General features: G+C 33.3%; 3 protein-coding genes, 1 long non-coding RNA gene and 1 pseudogene across 6 annotated transcripts; 2 read left to right on the plus strand and 3 right to left on the minus strand.

Moving 5' to 3' along the window:
- Positions 1-607: 607 nt before the first annotated feature.
- On the plus strand, positions 608-4,589 carry IOS1 (Leucine-rich repeat protein kinase family protein). Its single transcript, NM_104059.3, has 12 exons — positions 608-820; positions 890-1,043; positions 1,115-1,495; positions 1,575-2,053; positions 2,127-2,268; positions 2,373-2,444; positions 2,530-2,601; positions 2,675-2,755; positions 2,860-3,283; positions 3,380-3,506; positions 3,596-3,851; positions 3,955-4,589. Exons 1-12 carry the CDS (start codon positions 739-741, stop codon positions 4,367-4,369), a joined length of 2,685 nt encoding a protein of 894 aa, NP_175591.1. The 5' UTR covers positions 608-738; the 3' UTR covers positions 4,370-4,589.
- Positions 4,590-5,054: 465 nt separating this feature from the next.
- On the minus strand, positions 5,055-5,419 carry AT1G51802 (annotated as a pseudogene). The gene has a single exon.
- A 1,352-nt stretch (positions 5,420-6,771) lies between these two features.
- On the minus strand, positions 6,772-12,333 carry AT1G51805 (Leucine-rich repeat protein kinase family protein). 2 transcript variants are annotated; one of them, NM_104060.4, is made up of 13 exons: positions 12,054-12,333; positions 11,433-11,958; positions 10,242-10,720; positions 10,008-10,152; positions 9,852-9,923; positions 9,686-9,757; positions 9,521-9,592; positions 9,254-9,429; positions 8,924-9,171; positions 8,702-8,828; positions 8,544-8,609; positions 8,267-8,456; positions 6,772-8,131 (listed from the first exon to the last, which is right to left on the minus strand). In NM_104060.4, exons 1-13 carry the CDS (start codon positions 12,124-12,126, stop codon positions 7,723-7,725), a joined length of 2,655 nt encoding a protein of 884 aa, NP_175592.2. In that variant the 5' UTR covers positions 12,127-12,333; the 3' UTR covers positions 6,772-7,722. The 2 variants fall into 2 exon arrangements, with proteins under 2 accessions (NP_175592.2, NP_001185200.1); NM_001198271.1 differs by having other exon boundaries at positions 7,600-8,131; positions 11,505-11,958; positions 12,054-12,226.
- Positions 12,334-13,609: 1,276 nt separating this feature from the next.
- On the minus strand, positions 13,610-18,895 carry AT1G51810 (Leucine-rich repeat protein kinase family protein). The gene is made up of 13 exons (NM_104061.3): positions 18,823-18,895; positions 16,903-17,478; positions 16,341-16,822; positions 16,002-16,146; positions 15,856-15,927; positions 15,681-15,752; positions 15,537-15,608; positions 15,269-15,453; positions 14,941-15,176; positions 14,723-14,849; positions 14,407-14,472; positions 14,118-14,307; positions 13,610-14,024 (listed from the first exon to the last, which is right to left on the minus strand). Exons 2-13 carry the CDS (start codon positions 17,118-17,120, stop codon positions 13,655-13,657), a joined length of 2,235 nt encoding a protein of 744 aa, NP_175593.2. The 5' UTR covers positions 17,121-17,478; positions 18,823-18,895; the 3' UTR covers positions 13,610-13,654.
- Positions 18,896-19,014: 119 nt separating this feature from the next.
- AT1G07767 lies at positions 19,015-19,284 on the plus strand. Its single transcript, NR_139307.1, has one exon. It is a non-coding gene; the product is annotated as an other RNA (long non-coding RNA).
- Positions 19,285-21,632: the final 2,348 nt, after the last annotated feature.

The raw sequence follows: 21,632 nt of genomic DNA on the forward strand, positions 1-21,632 counted from the left end.
TGATATTGACCATATATTTTTCTCTCATTTTTTTTTTTTTTTGGTTCAGTGAAGTCGTGGTCGTCTCTCCATAATCAGAGTTGTTTTATTGGTGCATGTATTATTAGCTCCTCACCAAGTCACCAACCACTTTCCTTCTGACTTCTCAAAATTTAATGTTTCGTTTCGTTTTAGTTTTCGTAAAAAAATTCAACTGAATTATGGTTATAACTTATAAACTTTCATTAAATCAAAACATATTTCTAATGTTTTTCTTGCCTTTTTTTCTGGTGAACAATCAACATATATTTTTCAGTAAGCTCCATACCCTCGTCAGATTTATTACAGATCAATGAAGTGTAGCTTATTGGCAGAAAGACAATCTTCTTCAATGACTTAACCAGATGAATATTTAGTTAAAACAATAGTTTAAATATTTTAAAATCGAAATTATTGGTGAAATTTTAAGATTAGCTAAATTTTCCCCGTAATGTCATTGTCTAACTCGAATTTAGAAATTCTGCATTTTTGTTATACGTCAACGCCTCTTAACGTAAAAAAATTCACAATTGGTCACCTCTACCAAAAGGTTGACTTTGAGCTCATCATAATAGTAACCAGTACTAACGCGGTTCAGACAAAAAGAAAACAATTCCATCTTTCATTTCTTTAATTACACCACATATATCTTCTTTTGATTCTTCACTTTCTAGTCTCACAAAAACAAGGAAACAATTAAAACCAAAGTGACGAATATTAATGGCGTTTTCTTCTTGTTTTCTCTTAGTTCTTCTGCAAATCTTCTCAGCTTTACTTCTTTGTCTTGCTCAAGATCAGTCAGGTAAAAAAATATAACATCTTCATTGATTCAAAAGTTTCTTCTAAAGCTTTTTCTTTGCTTTGTTCTCAGGATTCATCAGTTTGGATTGCGGTTCGCCTAGAGAAACTAGCTTTCGTGAGAAAACAACAAACATTACTTACATTTCCGATGCGAATTTCATCAATACCGGTGTTGGTGGAAGCATCAAACAAGGATACCGGACTCAGTTTCAGCAACAAACATGGTATAATAAATAGCTTTCTCAAGATCAATGAATGTTATCTTAAAACCTAACACTTTTACTTCTTCCACAAGGAACCTACGGAGTTTTCCACAAGGCATAAGAAACTGCTATACCTTAAACCTAACCATAGGCGACGAATATCTAATCAGAGCCAATTTCCTTCACGGCGGTTATGACGACAAACCCTCAACGCAATTCGAGCTCTACCTCGGACCTAATCTTTGGTCTACAGTTACAACCACGAACGAGACCGAAGCATCAATCTTTGAGATGATTCATATCTTGACCACTGATCGTTTACAAATCTGTCTGGTCAAGACAGGAAACGCAACGCCTTTTATCTCCGCTTTAGAGCTTCGTAAACTCATGAACACAACTTACTTGACTCGACAAGGTTCCTTGCAGACCTTCATCAGAGCAGACGTTGGCGCGACTGTTAACCAAGGCTACAGGTTTATAAGTTTCAAAACCCTAATGTTAAAAGTTAGTCTGAAAAGGCTTCTAAATATACTCTGTTTTTCTTTGTCTTAGGTACGGAATCGATGTGTTTGATCGTGTCTGGACTCCGTATAATTTCGGAAACTGGTCACAGATTAGTACCAATCAGTCAGTGAATATAAACAATGACTATCAACCACCAGAGATTGCTATGGTCACAGCCTCTGTTCCAACAGACCCGGACGCAGCTATGAACATTTCGCTAGTCGGGGTGGAACGTACTGTGCAGTTCTACGTTTTTATGCATTTTGCAGAGATTCAAGAGCTCAAATCCAATGATACAAGAGAGTTCAACATCATGTACAATAACAAGCATATCTATGGACCTTTTAGACCACTTAATTTCACCACGTCTTCCGTATTTACACCTACCGAAGTTGTCGCCGATGCAAATGGGCAGTACATATTTTCGCTTCAAAGAACAGGAAATTCGACTTTACCTCCTCTGCTCAACGCTATGGAGATTTATTCGGTTAACTTGTTGCCGCAACAGGAAACTGATAGAAAAGAAGGTTGGTAAAACTTATTTCTTTATTGTTGATTAAGAACCAAACTTTTACTTACCTAATGAAAATATGTTTTCAGTTGATGCAATGATGAACATCAAGTCGGCTTACGGCGTGAACAAGATTGACTGGGAAGGAGATCCTTGCGTGCCGCTGGATTACAAGTGGTCTGGTGTTAATTGCACTTATGTTGACAATGAGACCCCAAAGATCATTTCTTTGTAAGTATAGAGTTTGTTCTGTTTTTAAAGCAGAGTTTTGATTTGTTCTTCTTCATATGATTTTCACAAAAGGTTTTTAATTGTTTTTTGATTTTTGGAAACAGGGATCTGTCTACAAGTGGCTTGACCGGAGAGATCTTAGAATTTATATCAGACCTTACCAGTTTAGAAGTTCTGTAAGTAGTTAACATGCTCAGAAAATGCATTAAAGTTTTGCTTTAAGTCGTATGTTTTGATGGGTTACATTTGATTTTCTTGCAGTGACTTGTCTAACAATTCTTTAACTGGTTCAGTCCCAGAGTTTCTAGCTAATATGGAAACCTTAAAACTCATGTAAGCTCAAACGCATTTTATTAACACCAAAAGGTTAACAAACGTTAACCTATATTCACTCTGTTTTGTATAGAAATCTATCTGGAAATGAGCTAAATGGCTCTATCCCTGCAACTCTCCTTGATAAAGAACGACGAGGATCTATTACGTTAAGGTAATAATCCGTGCTTATGAGGAAACAAATATCAAAAGAAGAATGAAATGCTTATGAGTTTTCTAATAATCAAAATTTTATTTTAATCTATGTGAAAACTCTAGTATCGAAGGAAATACCGGGCTTTGTTCATCTACATCATGCGCTACCACGAAAAAGAAGAAGAAAAACACTGTTATTGCACCTGTTGCAGCATCACTTGTTTCAGTATTCCTCATTGGAGCTGGAATCGTTACTTTCCTTATCCTCAAGAGGAAGAAGAGAACCAAGCTTGGTTTGAATCCTAATTCAGGAACTGGTACAACACCGTTACATTCGAGGTCTCACCACGGTTTTGAACCTCCCGTTATAGCGAAAAACCGGAAATTGACTTACATTGATGTTGTTAAGATCACAAACAACTTTGAGAGGGTTCTTGGTAGGGGTGGTTTTGGTGTGGTTTATTACGGCGTCTTGAATAATGAACCAGTTGCGGTAAAGATGCTCACTGAGTCCACTGCACTTGGTTACAAACAGTTTAAAGCCGAGGTAATAACAGATTGAACCAAATGTTTCTCTTAACTATTATTAGAAATGGTGTTTTGATTGCGTCTTGGATCTGTTTTTGTTTTGTTTACTTTTTAGGTTGAGTTGCTTCTTAGAGTTCATCACAAAGATCTCACATGTCTTGTTGGATATTGTGAAGAAGGAGATAAAATGTCTCTAATCTATGAGTTCATGGCGAATGGTGACTTGAAAGAGCACTTATCAGGTATGGTTTTTATACAAAATCAATGTTTTAACATTGTGGTTTTTAGTTTTATGATTCTGATATATATTGTTTCAAAAATTTGATTTCAGGGAAGCGTGGACCGTCGATACTAACTTGGGAAGGAAGGCTTCGTATAGCAGCGGAATCAGCGCAAGGATTGGAATATTTGCACAATGGATGCAAACCGCAAATAGTTCACCGCGACATTAAGACTACTAACATCTTATTAAACGAGAAATTTCAAGCTAAGCTTGCGGATTTCGGGCTTTCACGGTCTTTTCCACTTGGAACTGAAACTCACGTCTCAACCATAGTTGCTGGAACTCCCGGATATCTTGATCCTGAGTAAACCTTAAACACTTTTCTTTAAAACAACTATTGATTTTTCTTTTTCGTGTTAACTCTAAACATTGTGGCTTTTCCTTTTTCTCTTGTTTTTATTTTCCAGATACTACAGAACTAATTGGTTGACCGAGAAAAGTGATGTGTTCAGCTTTGGTGTTGTTCTACTAGAGCTAGTAACAAACCAACCCGTGATAGACATGAAAAGAGAAAAATCACACATAGCTGAATGGGTAGGTTTGATGCTATCAAGAGGAGACATTAACAGCATTGTAGATCCTAAGCTTCAAGGAGACTTTGATCCAAACACGATATGGAAAGTTGTTGAGACCGCAATGACTTGCCTGAATCCGTCTTCTTCACGGAGACCGACAATGACTCAAGTCGTAATGGATCTGAAAGAATGTCTGAACATGGAGATGGCAAGAAACATGGGAAGCCGTATGACGGATTCAACTAATGATTCTTCAATTGAGCTGTCCATGAATTTCACAACAGAGCTTAATCCAGGAGCTAGATGAATCAAATCTTATGTATAATTTGTTTGAAGCTAGAAGTTTCTTCGTACACACGTTTCTTTTGTTCTGTTTGTGATGAACAGAGTGAGTGTTACTTGTATTCTATTCCGGTTCTTTGTTATATAAAATTTTATTTTTTATAGTTCTTTGTTATTTAAAATTTTATTTTTTATATAATCTGAATGAAATTTAGTGTTGGTAGATGTATGTGGTGAAAATGACGACAAATATTTCTTATAGTAGCACAATACTTTTCTTCATGAAACGTTAGCCAAAGAAGTTTATATGAGGTTACTAGGTTTCTCTTTCAGTGAAAAGAACAAGGTATGTAAATTTTGAAAGTATATATATGAGTTAGCCCAACCCCACAGTGTTGGTTCTTCAAATTTTATATGAGGTAACTTCTAGGTTTTTCTTTTTTAATGAACATATTTTTGTCGGTAAATCATTAGAATTTTGCCAAATTGATGTCTGTCGAGATTCGGTAGAAAAGCCGCACTGTTTTTTTTTTTTGTAGTGATTTTAGGTTGTGCGGAGATGTTCACTCGGTCTTGGTAATAAAATTGTCCGACGAAAATATGTTCATTTAAAAATATCGGATATTTCCAACAGTAAATCGGAAATCTGTACGAATTTCAGAATTTTAATTTGGCAGAATACCAAAATTGGCGGTCTACTTATTTAGTATTATAAATATAAATATTACGATTTTTTATAAAATAAACAAAAATGTGATTTAATGTTCACCATTTAATATAGTTTTATGAACATTTATAAACGCAGTGGCATTCTTCTTTTAGTTTTCTATATTGTATTTTCCCTTGATTGGGCCTTGGCTTGCAAGTACCGATCCCATTAGCTTCTTTCCTCTTACATTGAATGGCACACCATTGAATGACACATGTTGATGAACTCAAAGATACCCCATAATCCCATATGTATTTGGTAGAACTTCAAAACACAGTTTCAGCCCCATTGTTTCCATTACCATCAACCCTATTATGGTTAATATTTAACACAAAAAATATCAGTTTTTCTTTTTGACAATTGAACAAATATATTATATACATATTTAACTAAATTTGTGTATATTAGTAAAATACACACACATATAGAGTTGATTGTTGAAATATATCACTAGAAATATAATAACAATAATCATATAATTCTAGATAAGATATATAAAACATAAACCTTTGTGAGAAAGTAGAAACCGTATATCGTTCTTATACTTCTTCTCTTCAAATGCGCTGAATTTCTAAGACTGTAGATGGATTTGGTAACAGTCGTTTTATGCAGCCTATGAAGTGATATCATAGTTACATTGACATGATCGTTTGAGATTTTCAATCATATTTATGATGTATTTTAACCAAACATCATTCTCTCTTATTTTTGTGAAAACTATAATCGTCAGCTTTTAAAAAACCAAAATGTAAGTATTGATTCAATGGAAGTATTTCGACAATAATACAAACAAAGGCTTATTTTTGTAATGGGTCTTTAGTTGAACAAAGGCTTTTTCACTAATGATTTAGTGCAAGGGTTTCCTTACCAAAAAAATTTAGTGCAAGGGTTTAAATTGCATAGATTGATACTTGAAGGGTTTAATCAGCCCATGAGGGACTTTTCATTAAATGTTCTAAAAAATATAGAAATTAGTTTAACATCAATTATTACTCTCTTGAGTTTTACTTGGTGGACGCTACCAAAAAATTGGTATTGAAAAGCCCGTTAAAGTATGTTCTCGATCACCATATATATATATTCGATAATAGGGGATGCCAAATAGATGCATCATAAGTTGAATGTGAAAAGCATTTTATGGCACAATCGTGGCAGTTAGCTCAAAATGAGTTTTATAATAAAAATCATGGTTTTCAAATTTAGAAACTTGGAATCGAGTGAGGAATATCTCAAACGATATCAATTATTCAAGAAATCGATGCTATATGGATGGATCATGGAAAGAAAGAGAAGTTCTGTGGAACATGATGATATTGTACATCATTAAATGGAGAGACGCCACAATGGGAGCTGGCAATCCCAGAAAAAGTCTATCTCTACTACATTCAGAAGTGCAAGCTTTTCTCTGGGCGATAAAGTGTATGATTACCGATAACAATTAAGAAGCAGTTTTTCTAACAGACTGTTTAGATCTGGTGAAGATAGTGTCTTCCCCAACCAGATGACCAACATTCTCAGCCTATTTGGAGGAATTACAGAGTGACAAAGAGGAATTCAAAAGTTTTTATTTATCTTTTATTTCACTTAGTGCAAATATTAAAACAGATAATTTGACACAAAAAGTTTGTGTCAAACTACATCATATCAATATAAACAATATTTCTCAGGAATTTTGACCTCTAATTAATATCGGATGACAAAAAAAAAGAGTTCCGTCGTTTTAGATAAAAAAAAAATTAACATAAGATAATTGAATTTGTTTATATAGAGAAAAATAACATGTTTTCGACAATTAATTTAGATTCGAATGATAATAAATAAATTATTTAAACGCTGTTCAAAAAACATTTAAATAGTTGTAAATGTAACTACAATTACAAACCTATAACAAGGATGGTGAAGATAGTGATAATGGTGGCCCAGAGAGGATTGGGTTTACTTCTCATTTTCAATGGAAAAACTGTTGATGTTTTAAAAGTTTAATAAACATGAACAAAGCTTACGAGTATTTATAACAAAAGTTACATTTGTCTATTTCTAGTACATCTCCTTCAATTTTGTCATAATTCCAAGGTTCTCCACTGATTCTAGTTTTTTGCTTTTCTAACTAAGTACGTGAAAGTCTTAGAATCACACAATTATTTCTGTTAACTACAACATTAAATTGAAATATCAAGATTTACTATTGGTGATTCAATCAAAAGAGAGAGAAAATTACCAATAAAAATCTGAAAATTTAACTCGAGCCAAATATATAGATAAATAATCCGCATTAGAGTTTGTTTAAATGGTGTGAAATCAAAGAAAAGGATAAATCGTCAAATGATGATAGATTATCCCTATGGTAAAAATGGTGGAGACTATATTACATAGAAATGGGTGATTTCATTCCAACGTAGGAGCTTCCGAAGTGGAGGTGTTCCAATAGTAATCAAGAACAAGAGTAAATCTAAATTCTCCAAACAAAAAATGCACTGATTTGAAACTGATACATTACGGCGGAACAATAATAGACTTTGGACTGTTATTCACACATGTATCAATGACAAAAAGTTCAGAGTTCATTAACAAAGGTGGCCTATAAGAGAGATACTAATTTGAGGATAGTTCTGTAAATAAAAACATATAAACAAATTTATGTGATACCGCATGATAATATTTCATGTAATCTACCTAGCCATTGGGCTCACATCAGTATCAAATGTCAAGCTTACCTCTAGGGAACTCTTTGAGTCCATGTCCCTACTCGCTCCTCCCCTTGAATTTTCAGATACCAAACATTCGTTTAATGCAATAAGAACTTGAGACATGGTAGGTCTTCTTGTTGAAGAAGGATTCAGACAAGACATTGCTAGTTCAACAGCTTTCCACACAGAACCAGAATCATAGTCTCCATTTAGACTTGGATCCATAATGCTAATGATGTCTCCTTTCGTAAGCATTATCCCCACCCATTCTGAAATATATGGCTTTTCACGGCTTTGGTCTATCACTGGCCGATTTGTGATCATCTCCAACAATACAATCCCAAAACTATATACATCACTCTTCTCTGTCAACCGATTTGTTTTGTAATATCTGGAGAATTTAGGAGCATAGAATTTTATCAATTTACCTTTCCAATAAAACAAAATTCTTTTAAACTATATTACTTACTCTCTTTTACCAAAATAATACAATATATAATAAAAAAATAATAATAATAATACTTACTCAGGATCGAGATATCCAGGAGTTCCAGCAACAACTGTTGACACATGAGTTTCACCTCCAATCGGAAAAGACCTTGAAAGCCCAAAATCAGCAAGTTTGGCTTCAAAGTGTTCATTTAACAATATATTTGTAGTTTTGACGTCCCTGTGTACCATTAGTGGTTTGCATCCATTATGCAAATACTCAAGCCCTATGCAACAAAATCCATAAAATTCAATCAAATGAAAAGCAAAAAAACATATATAAGAGAAATAATAGGGATACTAGGTAAACCAACCTTGCGCAGAGTCAATGACTATTTTTAGTCTAGTTTCCCAATTTAAAATAAATCGGTTTCTTGTTCCTATGTTTTAAAAGGAGAGAAAGATATCAATGTCTGATGCTATCACGATAAATCTACAGCAATATATGGTTAGGTCATGTTTGTTTGCTTACCTGACATATGTTCTTTTAAATCTCCATTGGCCATGTATTCATAGATAAGAGCCATGTTCTCTCCTTCGTCGCAATACCCAACAAGACCAACCAAATTCTTGTGATGAACTCTAAGAAGAAGTTCTACCTAAATACCATGCCAAAATGCATATGTTTAAGCTTTTAAAGATAGTTGAATCATTGATGTTTTCATTCGAGACAGTGATGAAAGTTAGAATTTACCTCAGCTTTGAATTGTTTATACCCTTGAGATGATGAATGAGAGAGTATCTTAACAGCTACTTGTTCAACACCGTTCACAAAGCCATGATAAACGATTCCAAACCCTCCTTTCCCAAGGATTCTTTGGAAGTTATTTGTCATTATCACAACTTGTGAGTAAGTAAACCTTTTGTTTTTCGTCACTATTGCTGGTTCAGAGGATCTCGGCGATCTACCATCTGATGCTTGCATGTAAGATGGTAGTGTCCCTAAGGTTATATAAGGCAAAATCTTGTTATGTTTGATGTGCATGTATGCTCTAATATTAATCTTGAGTTTATTTATTGATACCTTCAACTTTTGATGCCTTTTTCTTTCGGAAAACAAGGAACAGAATGAGTGCACCTATAATAACAGCCAATGAAACAATTGATGCAACCACTGGTACAATGATACTCTTTTTTTCGCCTTCTCCTTTGTGCATACATGAACCAGTTGTGCAAAGAATATGGGGATTGTCATCAAGACTGCAGAATGTGAGTGTTGTTAAAGAAACAAAATACATCAATTTCCCTGATATATATATAACAGGTTGAAAGTAACAAAAATATAGCTTACTGTAGCATCAATCCTTTCTTCTGAAGAAGTGAGGCAGGAACCGGGCCACTGAGGTTATTGCCTCTTAAGTCTCTATTGAAGTAGAAAAATAGTTAAAGGATAAACAAACATGTTCAGGAGAATGTCAAGAGTAGAATATATTGTAGTGTCTCATGAAAAACTTACATGACCATGATTGATTTTAAGTCAGCTAGAAATTCAGGTACTTCTCCGGTCAAATTGTTATTTGACAAGGCCCTTCCATTAACAAAAGTGAAATAACTCATTAAACATTATCTGTTTCCAATGGTTACAAAAATTTTGGCTTGGTCAGCAGTTGAGATAGACTTACAATATTTCTAGGTGAGTAAGATTTTGAATGGCAGGCGCGATGATCCCGGTTAGTCCACTTGCAGATAAGTCTCTGGAGAAAGAAACTGTGAGATATCTAGTTCAAAATTGACATGATTAAAAAAATCAAGAAAATCTATTGAATGATTCATCTTACAAGAAATTAATTATTGGTGGAGTACTATCTGAGTAACTGCACTTTAGACCGTCCCACGAATACTGTTTGGGGACACATGGATCTCCTTGCCAACTGCTTCTATTAATCAATCCATAAGCATTTTGAACATTCTTGATAGCAGCAGCTACGATTGTAAAGCTTGATGATATCAAGAATCAACACACAACACGCTAAACATTTTGAAATAAGATCAAGAATGTCAAATTGACATACCGTCATCTTCATCTGTCTCCACTTGTAGGAAATCAATCACGGTGAAAGCCTCTATAGCATTAAGTAAAGGCGGAAGAGTTGATTTTGACGTCTTCACAAGCTGCAAAATACATGCCCCATCTTCGCATTCCTCTGGTTTTAAGTTGGTTTCTGTTTCGGTCTTTAGCGGTATTGGACTGTAAGGTCCAAACAAGTCATTTCCATTCAGCATCACATTGAATTCCCTTGTATCGTTGGCCCTTAGTGTCTCAAGCTCTGCAAAGTGCATGTAGGAGTAAACCTTTGTAGTAGGAGGCTCTACGTTCCATGTAATGTTCAATGTCTCACTATCGTTTAGAGGTGTTGCGCCCGTTGCCATTACATCTTGTGATAAATCATAATTATCAGTAACGTTTACACCCAAAGTCGTCGATACTTGTGCCCAATTATTTTCCAGGAAGGATGCATGCCATACACGGTCATAGATATCATCTGGATACCTGCCACAAGTAAATGTTAGACCACATTACACAAATAAAAAGTTATGTTTACTGTCAATGTAATAATATAGTATTTCTAATTATTATTAGTTTTTTAATTTTAAATAGACAGAACAGCAAAACAAATTGAAAGGAAATTGTGATTTGAAAAAATGAAAACTAATCAAATCGAAAAAGTAAGGTACAATATAAAAATATAGAACCTAGAAATTGAAAATATGTAAACTATAAAATTTACATAAGACTCATAATATAGAAAATTAGAAAATAAGAGTTTGTTATCGTGTGCTTTAGAATTCTTACATGACAAAAATTCAGGGTATAACTTTAAATCTGACTTATTACATTAAAACAAAACATTTCTCAATCGTTAGATTTTTTTTCTTTTTTTCTCTTTTTCTTTTTTTTGTTGCAGCATGTTAGAACAACTAAATTCAGAAAATAATATTCAAAAATATATATTTATTCACCTAAAGGGATTATTTAAGGGTAATATGGGTAGTTTTTGAATTTTAATAATCACGAATTATAAAACATAATTTACAGATAACTAAAAGAGGTTTTTAGTTTAAAACCTATTTATACGGGTTAGCAATTTAGAATCTAAATATTGTATATATTATCTACGTATCATGTGGGATATAATCTAGTAAACTATAAATATAATGGTAAATTTAAATTTACAATAGAATTTTTAACAAACAAGTATTACCTTATCGTTTGACCTGAGTCACTAAAATACTTCCTAAATAAGAGCTTGAGTGAGCCACTTTCTGTAACGTACACATTTTTCTTCAATGGTCGTAGCTCCAAGATATTAATAAAAGGTATAAAATCTCCCGTCTTAGCAAGACAAACCTGTAACGAATCGGATTTCGTCACATGGATGATCTCCTCAACAGTTTCACTGCGGCTTACCGTTGCCCATAAATTTGGACCCAAGTAAAGGTCGAAGTTCGGCTCATCTTTATGACCATCGTAATTTCCATACACGAATGTAGCCTTGATCATATAGTTGGTGTCACGGCTCACGTTTAAGTTGTAGCAGTTTCGTGCTCCGTCTGGAAAGTATCTCAATGTCAAATTCGGTGTACTGTTGTTCTCTTCGAATTCCTTGGCGATTTTACCAGTTTTCCCACTGCTAACTAAACCGACATCTGATGTATATACTAAACCGGTTCCGAGTGCGTTGTAAGGAGAATCACGAGGGAGTAAACCGCAATCCACATTGATGAATCCTAATGAAATAATAGATGGAAAATATATATCTTATAGTCTAAGAAACCATTGAAGAACACATATGTATAGATTGAAACAACAATTTTGTATGTACCGGGTTGATCTTGAGCTTGAACAAGATGAAGTATCAGCATAAAAGTGGCAACGAACACACGATGACTCTCCATTAATATCTTCCTTACTATGCAAAGAAGGGATCTGTTTTTTTTTTTGAGTTAGCAAAGCTATGCATATAAGTTTATGATTATGTATATGAGGTATTTCTCAAAGTCCTAAGTCAAATTCTTATAAGTGTCACATTAATGAATCAAATAATTGAGGGAACACATTTAATGAGGATATTATTTCGATGGTGTAAAATGATTTGGTTGAGAGAAAATGACAAGAGTGGTCCGTTACCTTGCCCAGCCGTAATTACAGCTTACAAGTTGGAACCACAAAACCGTTGACTAAGTCAACTCGAAAGAACAATCAGTCTTTAGATTCTCCTTGAATTTTCTTATCTTCAATATTGTCAAGGATATGCTTTTTTCTATATTATGTGGACATAAGTAATCATCTGATAACCATTAATGACAATGACTTCACTTTGTAGTTTGTAAGCAATGTGTTGCCTTAGTTGACTATAGATTATTACAACATATGAATCTTGTTTGATCCTTTGTCAATTTGTCAAGTTGTGCTACTTGATATCCTTCTCTTGTTTCTTTGCTCCGTCCAATATTCTGCTCAGATACTTTCTTTTTCCAACAAAAAGTAAATTTTTGTCACCAAATTTTATGTACCTTTTGGATTAAGTATATATATTTGATTATATTCCCAATGGCTTGGAGCAATCATTTTATGGTTTTAAAAGTAGAATAAGCAGTTATAGTGTGAATGTGTGATATTTATTTTAAAAATGTTTGAAGGACACTCAGACCAACTCCAACGGGAGTTTCTCATAAAATCTCTCACCAATAAAATAAGAAAAAAATGTCAAAAGGAGGAGAGAGGTAAGGGAAAGTTTTCTTTAGAGAAACCAAGAAAAACTCATCGACAACGTTTCTCACAGTTGTCATTCAATCATTGGTTTAATTAAAATACTTTCCAATTAAATATTAATAATATTTGTGTTCACACTTATATTTATGTTCACACATATATTGAGAATCGGAAGTTGAGAAGTTGCCGTTGCTGATGCTCTCAATCTGTTATTTCCAAAATTGTCCCGTTCTATTCCATGTTTTGCCCCAATGTCGACCAAACTATTTCTATGATTTGCCCCAATGAAGAGAATCTATAAACCAAATTTCATCAATTTTGTAATTTGAAAAGCTAGGAGGTGAGTTTGCTTCTTTTATTGTCAGGAATTTCTTCTGTTTCCGTACTGGTGACTGGATCTCTTAGGTGACGCTGCTTATATACAAAGGTCACTCTGCATGTTAGAAGTTGAAGGGTCATAAGCAAATGCTATAGTTATTAATTCATGGTTATTTTTGGTAAAAGAAACATGCACCACCACCCATTATTTAATTCATGGTTAGTTGGAATAAACTGAAACATGGGGGAAAAAAGACTTTGAACTTCTATTGTAATTAGAAGTTCATTGCTTACAAAAAATAAAATTGATGCACAAAATTTAGGATAGTTGTAAAGGATATATAGGGTAAAATAATGATCCACGCGATACAATAGGAAATATAATCAGGACCTCTACCGAGCCATAGGGGCCACTTCAGTTCCGAAGGTCATGCTCACTTCCCTGGAGCTTTCAGAGGCCAAACACTCTTTCAGTTCAAAAACAACTTGAGACATTGTCGGTCTTGTCATCGAAGAAGGATTCATACATGACATTGCTAGTTCAACAGCTTTCCAAACAGAACCAGAATTATAATCTCCAAGGAGATTTGGATCAGTAATACTTTTGATGTCTCCTTTCGTAAGCATTCCTCCCACCCATTCTGCTATATGTCTCTTTTCGCGGTTTTGGTCTATCACGGGTTGGTTTGTAATCATCACCAATAATACAACTCCAAAACTATACACATCACTTTTCTCCGTCAACCAATTTGTTCGGTAATATCTATAAAATAGTTCAAAGTGCAAGAATATTACGTAATCATTGGAGACAAAATATCTACAAAATATATTTTCTTATTGAAGAAGTAATACTTACTCGGGATCGAGGTAACCAATAGTTCCAGCAACAACAGTTGATACATGAGTTTCCCCTTCTATCGGGAATGATCTCGAAAGCCCAAAATCAGCAAGTTTGGTATCGAAATGTTCATTCAACAATATATTTGTGGTTTTAACATCTCTATGAACCATTAAGGGTTTGCATCCATTATGCAAGTACTCTAATCCTATGAAAAATATTATTTTCACAAAGTTTCAGTCAGTCAAAGCAAAAGAAACAAAGAAAGAATATGATGAGGTTAGGTATTTGAGAAATCAATACGAACCTTGTGCAGCCTCGAGAGCTATCTTTAGCCTTGTTCCCCAATTTAATATAGAACCACCTCGTTTTCCTATGTATTGTTAAAAAAATAACTAATGTGTGTTAGATTCTTACATTCAATAGACAAATATTCAAAATTATATTCAAAAAAATAACTAATGAGTGAATTGTAAATGACAAAAAAATATATTATTCTGAGTTATTATTTGTTTTTCTTTTTCTTAAAGAGTTACCATTTGGTATGTTATAGTTTCACCATGATGTATTGTTATGAAAACCAAATATGTTGCCTTTCTAGTAAAAACAAATATTATGTTTACCTGACATATGCTCATCTAAGTCTCCATTGGCCATGTATTCGTAGATGAGAGCCAATTTATCTCCTTCTTCGCAATACCCGACAAGGCCTACCAAATTCTTGTGATGTACTCTAAGAAGAAGTTCAACCTAACGTACCATAATGATACACCAAATTAGCTTTGAAAGAAACTCTGGAATGTTTCACACAAAATTCCATTATGAGTTGTGGTATGAATACCTCAGCTTTAAATTGCTTATATCCTTGAGCTGATGAATGGGAAAGCATTTTCACAGCAACCTGCTCTGTACCGTTTACTGAACCATAATATACAATTCCAAATCCTCCTTTTCCAAGGATTTTTTGGAAATTGTTTGTCATGGTTAAAACCTCCGCATACGTAAATTTTTTATTCTTCGTCACTATTGTCGGTTCAGATGATCTACTATCCGCGGGTAGCATACATGATGTTGGAGCTAAAGTTGTGATGAAAACATTCAATGAAACTATGCAAGTTTAATGTGTGTGTATTCATAAGTATCTTGATCGATGAATATAATGTGAATACCTTCATCGTTTGACGGGTTATTCTTTCGAACAACACAAAATATCATCAATGCAACTGTGAAGGCAACAACAGAACCAATTGATGCCACAATTGGGATTGTCATGCTCTTTATCTGTCGTCCACCCTCTTCATCTTTGTTTACACATGACTCCACTGTGCAATTAAGCTTCGGATTGCCTTCAATGCTTTGGATTGCAAGTCAAGAAAAAATTAGTTTATCATAAAAAAACATGTTAGTATCAAACAAATACAATATACAAATTCTTACTTCAATTTCAACATTTTCTTCTCTATAAGCTTTTGAGGAACTACACCACTGAGATTGTTCCCACTTAAGTTTCTGTTTAGATAGAGACATAGATCAAGCACAAGGATCAAGGGCTAATAGACATCATTCTCATGGGAAACTTACATGACCAAGAGCGACTTCATATCCGCTAGAAATTCAGGAACACCTCCAGACAAGTTGTTATTTGACAAGTCCCTATAACGATTAAGATAAAATAACCATTCATCTTAGTAATTTCTACCAACATTTTTTTTTTAAAAACTAATGATGCTTATCTATATAGTTATCTGATACTGACAGTTCTTGTAAATTGGCGAGATTCTGAATGGTCAGCACGATAATTCCAGTCAATCCACTTGAAGACAAGTTTCTAGTGATGAAAAAATAATGAGTATGTTAAGTGTACAAAAGAAAAGTAGGAAAACGATGAAATCATGTCCTTACAAGGAAGTGATAATTGGTGGCGTAGAATCATCCGAGTTGTTGCAGTTTAAACCATCCCACAAGAACTTTTTGGGTACACATGGATCTCCTTGCCAGGTTGTTTTACTCAATCCATAAGTAGATTGTATATTCTTGATAGCAATCACTAGTAATTATTTATAAAGTTAGTTGATATCAATATTCATATTTTGTAACTGTCTTCAAAGGTTCCATGTTTCTATCTTTCTTTCTTGAGCTACTATATATATGGTTAGTCTAGTTTCTATTCAAGTTCGGTATATATTTAAAGCTTAACATTAAAACCCGAAAAGAATATAAGTATATGAAAAACACACATACCTTCATCTACATTTGTTTCTATCTGTGGGAAATCAAGCACAGTGTAAGCCTCCATAGCATTAATTAGAGGCGGCAAAGTGGACCTTGACGTTTTCACTAACTGCAACAAGCATTTCCCTCCATCGCATTGCTTTGGTGCTGTGCTATATACTGTTTGCATTTCTAAAAACTTAGGACTATAAGATTTAAATGTAACATTTCCGTTCAACACCACATTGAATTCCCTCGTCTCGTTGGCTTGTAGACTTTGAAGCTCTGCAAAGTGAAGGAATAAGTAAAACTGTGAAGTTGGAGGCTCTAAGTTCCAGGGAAATTCCATCGTCGTTGTGCTAGCTTTAATGGGTGTTACAGCTGTTTTCATTACACGTTGGGGTAGATCATAATCATTAGAAACGTTTATTTGGAGATTCGTAGTTAAAATCTGCCAATCCTGGTAAGGTAGGATTTGTTTCCATATGCGATCGTGGACATCATCGGGGTACCTGGCACAAACTTACATTAAACATAATATGTTTGTCTACTCTAGAGCAAAAAATATAATGATCAAGCAAGCGATTCTTACTCTATATAGCCCTTTAAATTGCTATAATAAACCCGAAAAAGATAGTTGAGGGAGCCACTTTCGTTGGTGTATATATCGTCGGCCAATGGTCGTAGTTCCAATGTATTTATATAAGGTATACTTGTACCTGTCTTAACAAGACACACTTGCAAAGTGTTTGATTTCGATACGTGGAGGATCTCCTTGATAGTGTTATCAGTATTCACCGTGATCCACATATTTGGGCCGATGTAAAGATCAAAATCCGGGATGACATTACGACCATCATAGTTTCCATAGAGAAAGGTTGGCTTGATTAGATACTTTGTTCCCCTTGTGACATTCAGACTGAAACAATTTCTTACTCCATCAGGAAAGTATCTTAGCGTCCGCTCCGGTTTCTTGTATAATGACTCGAGTTCCTTGGTGATTTTACCAATTTTCCCGCTCTGGACGAAACCATCGTCTGACGTATATGTTAGACCGGTCGAGGATTCTTTGTAAGGAGAGCCTTGAATTGACAAACCACAATCCAAATTGATGAATCCTATAGTATGTAGGAGACTACATTAATAGGCGATTATTAGGTTCCTATGACTAAAGAATACGCAATAAGTATTAGGAAAATGACAAGTAGTGAACATTGAACAATAGTGGATTTTGAGCATTTTGGACGATGTTACCGCTTTCTTTATTTTCTTTGTTTTGACTGAAAATTTTACCTCTTTCACTTTCGGACGAGTGTTTTTCTTTTACTGCAACGTGTTATTTGTTTTACTTATAATATCTAACTAGATAAGAACTCGCACAATTTGTGCGGAATAAAACAATTCAAGTAAAATTATTATTTATGATCCATAACATGTAATTAAAGTTTTTTTTATTATAAGAATATGTTTTACCTATAAATATTTGAACATGGAATAAAACTTCAACGTGATGGAGAAAGTATTGACAAAATGTTACCATTTATGATAATATGTCTTTCTATGTTTTTAAGAATCAAATTCATATCTTTTATGTTTTATCAAGTAATCATAACCTTTGTTTTATGTTTCTTATAAAGAAAGGATTAGTTACTTGATTATTTTGCTTAAGGTTGTGTAATATATTTATTTTGGAAAGATTAGATTGCTTAATTGTTACTCTTTATTAGAATTTTGTATATAAGACTAATGGCAAAATCTGTAAATAATCTAGTAAAAGTTGGATAATTATTGAAATTGGCGAAGAATCATTGCGAGAGCAACATGTTAGCATGACATTCTCGTTAATAACAAATCAAAATAAAATTTGTGTGTTTTAAGTGTTTCTCTATTAATATATTGGAGATTTGTCAAATATAGTTTTGATAAAAGTTTTTGACTTTTTGTTCATGTCATTTAAGTGTTGCAGAATATGTCATTTTTTTTTTACTGTACCTGTTTCTATATATGGACATCTAATTTATTAAATCGATATCTTTTTTATAATTGATGTTTTAGGATTGTGTACAAATTAAAAATCAATTATTTTTTTTTTCTAAACTAAAACATCAATTATGTACCATCTAAGAATATAACCAATAATAAAAAAAAAAAATCTGCACATGTTAATTAATTTTGTATTAAAAACTGAAAACATCATATAATTTAGAACAAATTATTTTCTTTAAATCATCAATTATAAAGTGGAGGGGGTATCTATTTTTTTTTTTTTTGGAGGGAGTATCTATCTACGCCACATAAATATGTGATCTTTATATATTCAGAATTACTATATGCAAGCACGCTAAAACCAATTTTCCTAAATAAATCTGGTTTAGAAGTGCATTTAATAATATATAATGTGTTGTGTTTTGCCAATAACTAACCTAAAAAAAATCTTTGTATTTTGTCATTTATTCACTTAACTTTAAATCAATATCACTACGATAAACAAATATGGGTACAGGTTACGTACCTATTGGGTCCTGAGCTTGAACAAGATGTAGTATAAGGGAAAAAATCACAAAGAACAAACAATGTCTCTCCATTTTTCTGCTTGACTTTCTAAAAGGAGATTTCAACATTTAACAAACTGAGATTAGCTTTCAATTTATAATATCAATCCATGGATATTATATGAGCCACTTCCCAAATGGGAATATTAAAAAAAAAAAACTAACACACTGATGAGTTATTAAAAATACGAAATTCCTTGTGCAACCTGATAACGGCAGAGAGCAAAATGGGAGAAATTTAATCTTCAACGATGACACAAAGTAGTGCTCGAAGATTATCTCATGTCCACATTAATAGAAGACCATTGACTCATTGAACAATTATGTTCCAGCTACTTCTTCCTTCTAAATCCCTCACGTTTATTCCTAGGCTTACACGTTGTACTTGTTCTCAGATTAAAGGCCATCCATCTCCATTAACCTAACTAAACCAAATTGAACCGATCGATGTGAACATTTTTTTAATTTTATATTTGTAGAATATATTTTACTTTGCTTTCCAAAATACAAATGCAAGCAGCAGGATCTCCTTCCATTTTTATGTGGCATAAATATGGAAAAATGTACACGTTAAATGTAACAGTAAATGCAAACGAACGAATGATTAAGGTCTTTATTAGGGAAAAAAAACAAATGATCATGTCTTAACCTAAACCGAAGCGACACCATTCTAATTTAGAAAATGTATAATCCTACTTGTAGTTGACAACAGCATAAAACTAGAAAACTAGGCAGATAAAGTTTCTGACAATATGCACGAAGACGTGGAACACTTGGGGTTTTCTATGCATTTTACAATTTTTGCCGGACACATGTTGTCTTTTTAATATATTTTTCATAATGAATTAAGGCTTAATTATCTCGCAAATTTTTTTCTAAACAGATGCATTCATTGTAAACAAGTTTTCTTGTGGAATATAATTTTACATTCTTTCAAAAAAAAAAAGAATTAAGGCTTAATTATCTCGCAAAATTTACAAACTTTGAGGTTTTCTACACACCTTTTTCAAAATTAACAAATCCGTACACATATAAGAATCTCGTACAGGTTTGGGATAGAAAACTATTGTGCCATGCTGGTGCCATTAAGTAAGTCAACTTCATCTTCCTCTCGTGTACTGTCAACCTTCCTAGACTCCTATAGTTTTAATCTATGTTAAAATATTTTGAGGATTATGTACGACAATAAAAAAATAATGTACGGCAGGTTAGGAAAATAGGTTTTAAGTGTTTGAAAATGTCAATTACATGTAGACATTGGTATATTGAGAGATTACGAGCTCTCAATAGTTTTTCAAGAGAGACACTGGAACGTGCATACAACTTTCAAACGCTAACTCCGTCATGATTTTGTTTTCGTTTTTAAATTTTCAGAATTGGGATGTTTTGGTTAACGCAAACCTTGATGTTGAGGAAAAGGAGATTATGAATTGTAGCGGTTTCTCTTGGTCTAAAACGTTATAAAGCAATTTTCGTGATTGTTGTCAAACGCTAGCAACTGCAGAGCCTCTCCATTCTGTTTTCATCAAATCACTCTGTTTGATACCGAGACTCTATTTTGCTGTAATTTATCTTTAAATTTGCCCATTCAATTTTTTTTAGGTTATAGCCCGTAATCTCCACAGACCTGAAACAATAGCATGTAATATTAGTTTCGTCCCGAACATCACTCGAATCTGCGACTTCTAAATTTCGCCTAAAACTTTTACCAGTTGAGCTAACGACACATGGTTGTCCATTCAATTATGAATACAAAGTCCTTGTCTCTTCTTTTCTTTCCTCAGATACAATAACTTTTACTTTTCATCTTCACATTCTAATTGTAGAGAATAGTTGGTTAAATATTGGGTTAAATTATATTTGGTATAGTGTAAATACACAATTAATAAATTAACCACAAATATATAAACCAAAATAAGAAAACACTCTTATATTTATTTGTAAATCACTCACAATACAAAGTTTATAACTTAATAACAAATACACTCAAATCTCACACCACTCTTTATTTTTCTCAAACCTCACACTCTATTTCTACGTTGCATGATATTGCAACTTCTCTCTCTCTCTTGTATTGTATGTTATGGGATGATTGCTCTCGTTTAATTCCTCTCAATTTATAGAGAGTTCGCAACCTACTTTTGTTGACTAAATGAGCAACCACCACTTCTTATTTTCAACAATAAACACTACTTAAATATTCAACAAAAAACACTGCTTTGACTAAAAGTTACCGCATGTGAAAGTGATGATGCAATTCTTTCAACACTAATATCTCAGCGGAATTTAAACTGAAGTATCACACTAAGACAAAAAAAGATTTTGTGTAACATGTATTAATATGGAGTTTATAGCTCGATATATAACAAAGATGATCAATATATTATTTACTAGAAGTTATCCACGCGATGCGTGGATTTTATATTCGGTTTTAGTTTTGAATATAGAATAATATTTATATTAAATATCTACACATTTTTAGCATGTCAAGCACACCACTATACATTAACAGTTTACCCAAAAGTAATTGTAACTACACTGCCAATCTAGAGAAAAATATAGAAAAAATGTTTGTCTCATATTTCGTAAAAAGATACATTTTATTTAATCTTGATAAAATATATAATTAAACCTCAATTTAAAATATAATTAAGGATACAATGTATATAGATAAAAGACCGCACATGATGGCTTCTCAAATACTCTTATATAAAAAATCTTAAAATTTAGGAAAAGATAAACTTGGAAAACATAAATATTAAATCATTTC

The sequence above is a fragment of the Arabidopsis thaliana genome, assembly GCF_000001735.4.
Source record: "Arabidopsis thaliana chromosome 1 sequence".
Taxonomy (NCBI): Eukaryota; Viridiplantae; Streptophyta; class Magnoliopsida; order Brassicales; family Brassicaceae; genus Arabidopsis; species Arabidopsis thaliana.

Bases quoted from the DNA above. Each gene is read 5' to 3' on its own strand.
- IOS1 (NM_104059.3), top strand. From the start codon at position 739: ATGGCGTTTTCTTCTTGTTTTCTCTTAGTTCTTCTGCAAATCTTCTCA. The intron at 1,044-1,114 runs GTATAATAAATA...TTCTTCCACAAG, and splicing joins CAGTTTCAGCAACAAACATG to GAACCTACGGAGTTTTCCAC. The intron at 3,507-3,595 runs GTATGGTTTTTA...ATTTGATTTCAG, and splicing joins CTTGAAAGAGCACTTATCAG to GGAAGCGTGGACCGTCGATA.
- AT1G51805 (NM_104060.4), bottom strand. From the start codon at position 12,126: ATGGAGAGTCATCGTGTGTTCGTTGCCACTTTTATGCTGATACTTCAT. The intron at 10,721-11,432 runs GTAATACTTGTT...TACTTGTGGCAG, and splicing joins GACTCAGGTCAAACGATAAG to GTATCCAGATGATATCTATG. The intron at 9,172-9,253 runs GTATCAATAAAT...ATATAACCTTAG, and splicing joins AAAGGCATCAAAAGTTGAAG to GGACACTACCATCTTACATG.
- AT1G51810 (NM_104061.3), bottom strand. From the start codon at position 17,120: ATGTGGATCACGGTGAATACTGATAACACTATCAAGGAGATCCTCCAC. The intron at 15,609-15,680 runs GTAAGTTTCCCA...CTATCTAAACAG, and splicing joins ATGAAGTCGCTCTTGGTCAT to AAACTTAAGTGGGAACAATC. The intron at 14,308-14,406 runs GTTCGTATTGAT...TATTTTTCATAG, and splicing joins AGCTCTCGAGGCTGCACAAG to GATTAGAGTACTTGCATAAT.